At 65.8% G+C, this 10,215-nt stretch overlaps 1 protein-coding gene across 3 annotated transcripts; it reads right to left on the bottom strand.

Annotated features, from left to right (window-relative positions):
• Window positions 1-551: 551 nt before the first annotated feature.
• SACK1H (scaffolding CK1 anchoring protein H) lies at window positions 552-10,133 on the bottom strand. 3 transcript variants are annotated; one of them, XM_045777409.2, is made up of 5 exons: window positions 9,932-10,133; window positions 6,321-6,782; window positions 5,332-5,496; window positions 5,138-5,262; window positions 552-4,928 (listed from the first exon to the last, which is right to left on the bottom strand). In XM_045777409.2, the coding sequence occupies exons 2-5, from the start codon at window positions 6,765-6,767 to the stop codon at window positions 2,159-2,161; spliced, it is 3,507 nt and encodes a 1,168-aa protein (XP_045633365.2). In that variant the 5' UTR covers window positions 6,768-6,782; window positions 9,932-10,133; the 3' UTR covers window positions 552-2,158. The 3 variants fall into 3 exon arrangements, with proteins under 3 accessions (XP_045633365.2, XP_087720645.1, XP_087720644.1); XM_087864519.1 differs by lacking the exon at window positions 9,932-10,133 and adding an exon at window positions 7,496-9,765; XM_087864518.1 differs by lacking the exon at window positions 9,932-10,133 and having other exon boundaries at window positions 6,321-9,765.
• Between the last annotated feature and the right edge of the window lie 82 nt (window positions 10,134-10,215).

Here is a 10,215-nt window from a genome sequence, read left to right as displayed (position 1 = left end):
GGCTGCCGAGGGAGTAGTCGGTTGATGGGGGCAACACGGACTGAGGAGGAGGACGGATGAGGCAGCGGGAAGGAATGCCACAGCCCAGAGAGGAGCAGGTGGGGCCCCAGGAAGCCCAGCCCTGCGCGCACACACGGGGCGGGGGGGGGGGCAGTGTGGCCCGAGAGGGATCCGGACACCGGGGCACCGGTGTCTGGGGGGCGGCTGGGCAGTGTCTTCTGGGCTCTGTGACCAGGAGCCCCCAGGGGAGCACCGTGTGGTGAGCCTGCATGGAGAGCGGGCGGGGTGAAGAGTGGGAGTAGCAGAGGAAAGCAGTTTGCCTGTGAAGGGAGCGGGTCGCGGGCAGCTCTGCGGTGGAAGGAGTCTCCTGGTTAGATGTGGCTGCAGGTGTTGGCAGCACAGACGTGTGTGGGGTCTCTGGTGGCCCCCACAGGGATGGGTGGTGCTGTCCAGAGGGAAGCGTGAGTTCCCGACTAACGCTGGCAATGTATAAACTGGGTGATTAATACATACATACATACATACATACATATATATGTATAGGAATGTGCTGGAGTATTTTGTTGTGTTTTATTAACACCAAAATGTGCAGACTCGCATCTGAAATGTGGTGTTCAGCACGACGTGGAGGACGCAGACAGGAGGCTGCAAGGGCTCCCCCTGAGCAACGGGGCCACGGCAAGCCACGCAATAGCACACGTGTCAGCAAGCACCTCAAGGCCAAGGAACAGTCCAGCACATCTGGCTCCTCGGTGACCTTTTCCACCTGAACCAAAGTACCCCCAGCCCCCAGCCCGCCCTCCCTTCTCCCGCTGTTTGGAGTCAGACTGCTGCCTTTGCTCCGCGGCCTTGTTCCTTAAACCCTTTCCCAGTCTGAGTGATTGTGATTTCTTATTCTTAAACACAAAGCAAAACAAAACAAAACAAAACCCCACAAAAAACAAACAGTTGCAGAAAGACTACTTCCACAATGCTAGCACTTACAGCGGGGCACTTCCTAAGCATCAGGTGTCAAACGTGTTATTCAAATCAAAGTCACTCTCCAGAGGTGAAAAAGAGGAAGGATAGGTGGCGAAACTTCAACTTTGCAGGCTGGTGACAAAGAGGGAGGGATCCAGAACAGGATGGAGTCAGGCAGGGTCTGCTGAGCACCTGAAGGGTCAGGACCCTTGGAGCAATGGGCTAGGACTCAGGCACCACCCCACTGGACCCCTACCCTCACCTGTTCATAAGCTTTCCCATCCAGCCCTTTTCCAGGGCATGGCCGAGGCCCAGCATCCATCGAGCCCTGGCTTTATTGTGCTGCAAAACCCGGCGCTCTCACCCCTTGCTGGGTGCTGGGGTGCTGGCTGGAGCCCTGCAGGAAGGGGCCCAGGTTGGCCTCAGTTCTCCTGGCAGGACAGTCTCTCAGGAGTCCTCTGGGCCCCCCTCCCCCCCGCAGCAGCCCAGCAGACAGCACTTCCGAGAGGAACAACCTTTGGGTCTGGTCCCACCGCCAGCACGAATGGCCTGCCGCCAGCCCTGCCCCCCACAGTGAAAGGACGGGCCACTGAAGAGGGTGCCAGGAGGCAGTGAGGAGGAATGCAAGCAGGGCAGGAAGTGAGCCCTGAGCCCCCTGAGGTGGAGGGGGAGACCCCAGCCCCGGGGAGGTGGGAGGCCCAGGGAGAGGGGCTGGGGCTGCCAGGACACAGAAAAGAGGCAGCAGCGAGGAAGCAGCAGAGCCAGGAGGCAGTGAGCAGAGGGGAACCCTGAGACATGGAAGCCCTGAGATGTGGGGCCCCCAAAGGTGGGGGACCAAGGCACAGAGATGGGCCCCCCCAAAGGTGGGGGCCCTAAGGCACAAAAAGATGGGGCCCTGAGGTGAATGAAGGTCTAAAGGGGACCTGAAGCCCAAAGAGGAGATGGAGGCAGATGTGTAGGAAGGGGGAGACTCAGGACACAGGGGCAGGGACTGAGCTAGAGGCAGTGAGGGGCTGGCGCCCGCGCGGGGAGAGGCCGGGACCAAAGGCAAGGCAGCTACTGGGAAAGCTCCAGGCGGAGCCGAGCTCCGGCTGTGCTCAGCCGCTCGCACGCTGCCTTGATGGGAGAGCCAGGTGCTCTGCCTGGTGGTGGCGGCAGTGAGGCAGGCGCCCGGTCCGGGGCTGGGGGGCCAGGAGGCTCACTTCTTTTTGAAAGTACCCAGGATCCTGGGCATGAACTTGCCCACCTTGCTGTCCCTGGTGTCGTCCTCTGCTGTGCCCTCCCCTGTCCCTGGGCCTCCGGCCTCTTCCTTTTTGCAGAAGACCTCAAACCGACTATAGACACGTTTCTCCTTGCGCATACTCTCCATGCGGCGCAGCAGCCGGTCGCGATCCTCTGCGCTGGCGGGCAGGGTACGGCTTAGCCTACCTTGCGTCCCCAGGCTGTCCGAGCGGAAGATGGCGGAACATTTGTCCTTGTCGGACATGTCAGGGGCCAGGCCGCCAGCGGCTGGTGAGCGGCCTAGTTCAGGACTGCTGTGAGCCAGGCCGGGGGCCGGGGCGGGGACCCCGCGGTGTTTCTGGCCGTGGGCGCTGATCTGCTCCAGAATGGCTTTCGTGTCATCCCGCAGGTTGCTGCTGTACAAGGCGTTGGCCGTGGCGGAGGCCATGCGCGCCCGCGGGCCCCGCTCGTCTCCAGCGGCAGCCTCAGTGCTATCAGCCCTGCCCAGCGACGGCCGCCGGGGGCTCTCGGGCTGCCCGTTTTCCTGCGGCGCTGGGAAGCCGCCCTCTTCCTCTGTGCGCCGTTCCCCCTTGGGGCTCAGCAGCTGGCGGAGGCGCAGGGAGCCCTTGCGCAGGACTTCCATGGGGCCGCCAGCCGCCTCCTCCACGGTCCCAGTCTTGGGAGACTCCTCGGAGAAGGTAAGGGTTAGACTGCCCCTGCGCTCTGGCACAGGCGGGACCGGGCTGCCTCTGCGCTCCGGCACAGGGGGGACCGGGCTGCCCCTGCGCTCGGCCACAGCGGGGACCGGGCTGCCCCTGCGCTCGGCATAGGCCGAGGTGGGGCTCCCTTTCGGCTCAGGGTAGGCAGAGGTGGGGCTCCCTTTTGGCTCAGGGTGAGGTGCCTGGCGCGGCCCAGGCCCCTCCAGCGGGGGGCTGACCCGCCCTTGTGGGGAGGCGGAGCGGCCCTGGGCAGAGAGAAAGCGGGAGGGCAGCCGGTCAGTGCCGCTCCGGCCCAGCGTGTCTAGCAGCTGGGTGGCAGTAAGCGTGGCAGCTCCAGGCTGCCTCTCGGACTCCTGGTGCAGCCGCTGTGCGAAGGAGTCGCGCAGGTCCAGCAGGCAGCTCTCGAGGCTGCGGCGCTCGCTCCCCGCCCCACCCGGCGCCACCGCCTCCTCCCGCCACGCCTGGGACACTACAGCCTTGCTATGGCTGGCGACTGTGACCTGGGCCCCCGCCCCTCCGGCATCACGCGCCGGGCCCTTGTATTTCTCCAGGAGCTCGGCCACCTTGGTGGATGTAGCGGAGCGCATGGCCTCGCCACTGGGGCCCAGCGTCTCGGTAACCGCCTGCTCCTTGTGCAGCAGCTGCGCCTTCTCTGTGGTGGCCCCCATGGCCCCACCGGCGCCCTCGGCCTGCGAAGTGCTGAAGATCAGGGAGGAGCGCAGGCGCGAGCTGCGCTGGATCAGCGGGTTCAAGCGCGAGCGGAAGGAGTCCTGCTTGGCCAAACCTGCCTCCTCCAGGCCCTCGCGCTCTGGGCTATCGCCACCGCCGGGGCAGGGCACCAGGCCCTTGGCTGGAAAGGGTATGGGCGCACGGGAGGCTGAGGGGAGCAGGTCCCCGGGGCCCATTCGGCCCCCGGACACCAGAACATCGTCTTCATAGGCCTCAGCCTCCATGGGTGCCGTCAGGCCCTCTTCGCCCACGTCCTCGCCATGGCTACCGCTCAGGTAGGAGGCCAAGCGCCAGTGCCGCAGCCCGGCCCGCCCCTCGGGCCCGCCCCTGCGCTCCTGCTCAGCGTCGGGCGCGGCGTCTGGGCCCAGCCTTGCCACTGCCTGGCAAGGGAAGCGCTGGCCCAGGTTGGGGCGTGGGGCCCCGCTGGGCTCCAGGCCGCGGGGCCCGGGCGCTGAGGCGGGGTCTGAGCCGTGGCGCACCTCGCGCGACGCACTGGACGGCACATAGTCCAGCCGCTGGTGTCCGTCGGGACCGAGCTCGGGGAAGCGTGGCCCGGACCCTAGCGCGAAGTCGTCGTGCTCCGCGAAGCCGGGGCGGCCAGCACGCAGCTTCTCGAACAGGCCCTGCGGGCGCGCCGGCGCAAGCTGAGGGTCCCACTGGTAATGCTGCTGGTAGAGCTGGTCACGGTGGAAGTGACTGGTCTGGAAGCGGAAGTCGTCACCGTGGCTGAGGAACGTCTGCCGTGACACCTGCCGCGCGGCCGCAAAGTTCTCCACCGCGCCGGTGCCGTCGGCGGCCGCGTAGCTGTGTCGCTTGAAGGTGTCCATCTCCAGATGCCGGGCCTGGAACAAGCCCCGCGGGCCCGCGAGCTCTCCCCCAAGTCCTGCCTCGGCGTCCAGCCGCCGCGACAGCGGCCGCAGCCCCGCGTGCGGCTCCAGGGCTCCCGCGGTCATCCGCGCTGGCTCCTCCCGGCGGAAGGCCGACAAGAAGTGGCGGTCGGGGTCGAGGAAGGAGGGGAAACCCAGGCCCTCTTCCCGAGGCGGTGGGAACAGGAGGTGCGCTCGTTTGGGGAAGGAGAAAGGCGTCGGTGCCCCGGTCACCTGGCCGCCCATAAGGGGCCCAGCTCCCGCGTACGGAGCCAGGGCGTAAGCGTCCATGCGGGCCAGCGCCCCCGCCGAGGGCACCAGAGGCTCGGACTGCGCGAATAGGATGCGGAACTCCTCATCGAAGCTGGAGACCAGCTCGCCCTGGAACACGTGCGCCAGGCTTCGGTGGATCTTCTCGAAGGACCACATGAAGCTGCGGGTGGGGCGGGGGTCAAGATCAGAGTCGAGGAGGGGGCGGGGCCGAGTAGCCCCAGGGGGGCGCGGAAGGACACCAGTGGTTCTGAGTGTCAAGTCTGCAAGGTGGAGGGGCGGGGAGGGGTCTGTGTTGGGGCTACTGGACCAGCGCCTGGGCAGAGGGGGTCCTTAGGTGGGGAGGTGTCGGGGTTGCGGGGCTGGGCGCACCTGTAACTCCCACTCATCACCACGGCACAGTCCACCAGCAGGAACTTCTCCTTCACGTGGCCCTTGAAGGACTTCCCAGTACGGCAGTAGTAAGTGGGGCCCGCCACAGTGCGCACGCGCAGGAACTGGGGAGGGAGCGGCATTAGGTCTCCGCGGAGGAGTCTTCCACCTCCCCACACCCCTCAGTCACTCACATCCACGTGGTGCAGGTTGACGCGGCACTTGTCGGCCATGTCTAGGAAGTGCTGCGCGTTCATCTCGTCCAGGAGGATGTAGACAGGGACGCGGCGAGCGGCTGCCTCCAGCACCTCACCGAGCAGGTCCACGTCGGTGAACATGTCCATCACCACGGCCACCACCTGCGGGGGGCGCGTTAGGGACAGAGGACACACCCCTCTGCTGTCCCCACCATTCTCTAGCCATTCCTGCCTGGCCCAGCTGGGGCCTCGGGCTCACCCACAAACACTGCAAATCGCCCTCTGGCCCATCCCAGGGGAGACAGGGGTCCTGCCAGGGAAGGGGAGTCAGGAGGAAGAGGCCTGCCAGAGGGGGTGTGGGGCTGCTGGCTGGTGGGTGGCCCATGATGGAGCCCTACGCAGGCACGGGGCCTACCTCCTGTTGGGGAAGGGACAAGGCAAAAGAGGACCCTGCCACGCACCTCGAATGGCCCCGCCCAGGCTCTAGCCCTGCCCCTGGGAGGAGACTGCTGTCAAGGGTGCACAGGGCAGTTGGGGGTCTCTAGCTTCTGGACCTGCTGCCTCAGCTTCCATCCATGTCTGGTTCCCTTTGCTATTTGCCACCTGTTTGGTGGGGTCAAGCCTGTGTCAAAGGTTCGACTATGAGGGGATCCTCTGAACCATAAATCCAGACCAGGAGGGGGGCCCAGCCACCCCAGAGCCCTTGAGTTTCTGGGCACCGGCCATGACCAAGAGCAAGCAGAACTGTGCAGTGAGCCCACAGCCTGCAATAACCAAACACTCTGTGACCCCAGAAGTTGGCTGCCAGGGAGCCCGTGCTGTAGCTTCAAGGCTGGAGAGGCGTGGCCAGCTGGCCCTAGCCTCACCCTTGCCCCCTAAGCCGGAAATGCTGGTATTTTTCTTTCACCCGCACACTCCTCCTCACGCTTCAAGGTCCAGCTCAGGCAGCCCTTCCCCCACGGCCCACCCAGCCCGCATCAGCACACCTGCTGGGCAGAGCGGATCATCCTCCGAGCCTCATCCTTGATGCTGGGGCTGTCCGGTGGTGGAGGCTGGACCAGCGTGGTGACTTCAGTGCCCTGGAAGCCGAAGGTCAGGGGCCAGCCCAGGTCAAGCTCGGGCACTGCCTGGTCTGAGTTCATGGGCCAGTAGGTGCCCGAGGAGCCATCCATGTCCACATTGGGGGGGCTGCCTTCCGGGGGCTCGCGAGCAACATGCTGTGGGGGCCGCAGGTGGCGGCTCACGTGCTCCAGCTCCTCGGGGCACAGGAAGGCAGGTGCTCCCTCAGACGCCAGGAAGCGGCTGTAGGCCTCCGGCCCTCCCTCGGCCAGGGCATCTACCGCCAGGCGATAGTACTCTTTGTAGTGAGGCGGCAGGTACCCGGGTGCCAGTGGGTTGTCCCCCTGCGAGGAACTCTGGGAGCGACGGGCCATGTCGGGGCCAGGGGCCTGGGGAGGGGCAGGGAGACACATTACTGGGGCAGTGGCACTGGGCCCGCTCCCCCCACCCCACCACGTGTAGACACACATTGTAGCAAGGGCTGTCTGTGACCTTGAGTGGGCTGTGGTGTGCAGGCCATGCCTGGAGGCCTTCTGGGCACCCCTGGACCCCAGAATGCCCCCTAGCTGGGGGATGCCAGCAGGGTACCCAGGCACAGGTGCCCTGGCCGGGTCTCATGTTGCTCCATTCTGGCAGGGCCCTTCCTCTCCCCAGGACCTCAGGAGCGCCTGCACCCTGGTTTCCAGGCAGGGGTTCTGGCTGCACGAAGCCCCCACTCAGGGCTTCTTTATGGCCCTTGTGACCCAGTTACTTCTTTGTGGGCCCCTTTCTCCATAAAAAAAAACCCAGTATTTTATGACTGTTGGTATAAAGAAAATATAATCCAGGCTGTTCTTTATTACATTCGTTTTCTTCTGATTTTGGCATGAACGCATTTTCATGGGCCTTGAATGAAGTTGTGTGTACTGAACAAGTCAGGTGGCCCCCGCCTGTGTGTCTGCCCACAGGACAGGGGCGGCGGGGGGGGGGGGCAGCCAGGGCCGCTCACTGTGCCTCTCTGGTTCACTGTAAAATACAGCTGTCAGGGCTGACCTGCTACCATGCCTGGCCCAACGTGAGCTCAGCTTACAAAACCTGGCACTACTTCTGTCCCAGGACTCACCATTAAGTCCGCAGTCCCTGGCCACACCTGCACCCATTCTATGGGCTCACACACTCTGAGCCCCACAACCCATTCACGGACTTCACAGCCCAGCAAACTCTGACCTTTGCCCTTTGTCCCTGTCCACCAGGACCACTCCCTTCCCTCCGACCCATCCCTCCACTTCTCTAGCCACCGTGCCACCTTAGATAAAAACTCTCCGGGCCACACCCCCTGGAAGATCCGGGCAGCAGCCTCCTCTCTCCACAAGCTTAGAGTCCTGCATGGCTAAAGCCAGCCCTGTGTGCCAGTGGTGGTCTTCTGTCTCTGGTCATGTCCTGCTCCCCCCGTGCTCTAGATAAAGCCTGAATCCTTGGCTGTGGCCATCGGGCTCCTCCAGATATGCCTCTCACCTTATCCCAACTTCACACTGACACCTAAGCCCCACCTCGTCCGCTCCAGTCCACCTGCCTCCCAAGGGCCTGTAAGGGGGCCTAGGCTGGGAGAAGCTGCCATTAGCTCTGGAAGGCCACATGGGGGCCTCTTTTAGATTCCCAGGGGGCATCAATCTCCAATCCCTGAACTGCCTGGATACCTGTCCTCCTCCTACCCTGGAAGGAGAGAGCCAGGCACTGCCCACCCCACCCCAGCTGCTGCTCGGGGCTGGGACTGAGCCGGACTCAGATCCCACCTAGCTCACGGGTTCCCGGATGCTGGTCCTGCCAGACTGCACAGTGTGCCCCAGTCCGCAGGGGCAGCTGGTTGCTGGACTGGCTGGGGTCACTGGGTGGTTGGAGGCAGCTGGGAACGGGAAGATGTCAGGGCCAAGACTGCTGTGTATGACGACCTGAGGAACCTCTCCTGTCCACTCTCCCTGGGGGGTGACAGGCTGACTGGACGTGCCGTGGGGCTGGGCAAGGCTACCTGCTGGACGGTCTGAGGGAAAGCTGTTCTGCCGTTCCTTCATCGGGGTACCATCCCCTACACAGTTACATACAAGATGCCCACACTGCTCTCAGGGGTGGACCACACTGGGGCACAAGGTGCAGGTCTGTCTGTAGCGGGGTCTCCCACTGTACCTGGTCACCGTGGGGAGTGTCTCCCACAGTGTCCCACAGAGGGTGGGGGGCGGGAAGACACTGGAATTTGGCTGTGTGGGGTCAGCGTCAGACAAGGCAAGGCTTGCGGGCACTATCCTACGGTGGAGAGGGAGCCTTCCTAAGCTGGGGAACCCTGCAGTCCCCTGCACTTCACTGGGAGGGGAATCAGCAGAAACTGTCCCAGCTGGCAGGTGGGGGAGGGGGGGACGCCTGCCATGGTGCCCAGGAACCACCTCAGCAGACAGGACTCGTCAGGAAGGGGGGGGGGGGCATCCTGAGTGCCCACACCAGGTGGCCCTGCATGGCCTCACACAGTAATCCCCATGCCCCCACTGCCTTTATTCCTTTCACCTTGCTCACCCCTCAACTGTGGACTGGGCAGTGGACAGGGCCCCAACAGTGTGGCTCCTCACACATCTGCCTACTAAACGCCTGCCCTAAGGGAGGGAGGGGCACTTATCCCACCCAGGTGGATGACTCAGCAGGAATCTGCTCCTTTGCTGCTGACCTCTGACCCCTGACACAAGGCAGACCAAGCCTCCAGGGCCCTCAGGGTTCTAGTGGGCCCCTAACTAGGGACCTCCCACCTGGGTAGGAGGTGGGTTTCCTAAGTGACTGGAAGGAGCACCAGGCGAGGTGACCGGGTACAGCCAGGCGCAGGCTTCCCCGCAGAGGCCTGTACAAGCCTTGGGCAACGGGGACGAGGTTGGGGGGCGGGATTCGGCCGGCTGGGACGCACAGACCGAAGCTGACGAGCTGTAGTCTTCGCCGCGTGCCCCGCGGGGCCAAAAGGGCTTAGTGCACCGAGGAGCTAGCGGCTGCCTGGGCCTGGTGTCCCATCCACCCGCCCCCGTTCGGGGACTTGGGCGCGAGGGAACCAGGGCCTTCCGCTCTCCGGGCACTCCACGCAGGACTGCGCCTCCGCCTCCCCGGCCACCCCCGGTCCCAGGAGCCCGGGGCGGGGTCCCCTCAGGGAGGGGTCCAGGCCGGGCCCAGCACTCTCCTCAGGCTCCAGCTAGGCCGCGAGGGCGGGAGCGAGTAAGGACGGCCCGGGCAGGCTGGCCCCGGGGCCCCGGGCCCCTTCCCACTCGGCTCCTGCCGGGCCGGCGTCGTGCGAGGGCGCTCGCGTCCACGGCGGCACACGCGGCCCCGGCGACCTCCCCCCGGCCCGGCCCCGCGCCCCCACCGCCCCGCGCTCCGCCGCGCGGCCCCGGCCCAGGTGCGGGTGGCAGCGCCTCCCAGGTGAGGCCGCGCGGAGGGGCGCCGCGCGCGCCGCCCCCGCCCCAGCCAGGGGGCCCGGCCGCGGCCTCCCCTCCGGCGCGCCCCGCCCCGCTCGAGCCGGGGGAGGGGGCCCTACCTGGCCAGGTGCGCGGGGTCTCGGGACAAGGGCAGCAGGAGCCGACCGCCGCCCAGCGGCCTCGCGGTCCGGTCGGTCCGGCAGCCACTCCCTGTCGCGGCCCGCCCGCCGCGCGGCCTGATTCACGCGCCCGCCCCCGCCCCGCCCGCCGCTCCCGCCGCCGGCCTGCCCGGGCAGCACCTGGGGGCGGGGCGGCCCCACCCGCGGCGCGCCCGCATTCCGCCGCCCGCCGCCGCCCGCACCCCCGCGGCCCCCGGCCCCCGCCGCGCCTCCCGGCCCCGGGT

The sequence above is a fragment of the Ursus americanus genome, chromosome 9, assembly GCF_024610735.1.
Source record: "Ursus americanus isolate L20-20 chromosome 9, mUrsAme1.1.p, whole genome shotgun sequence".
NCBI lineage: Eukaryota > Metazoa > Chordata > Mammalia > Carnivora > Ursidae > Ursus > Ursus americanus.
Note: the sequence above shows the minus strand (reverse complement) of the source record. Positions and strands in the feature narration are given on the sequence as shown.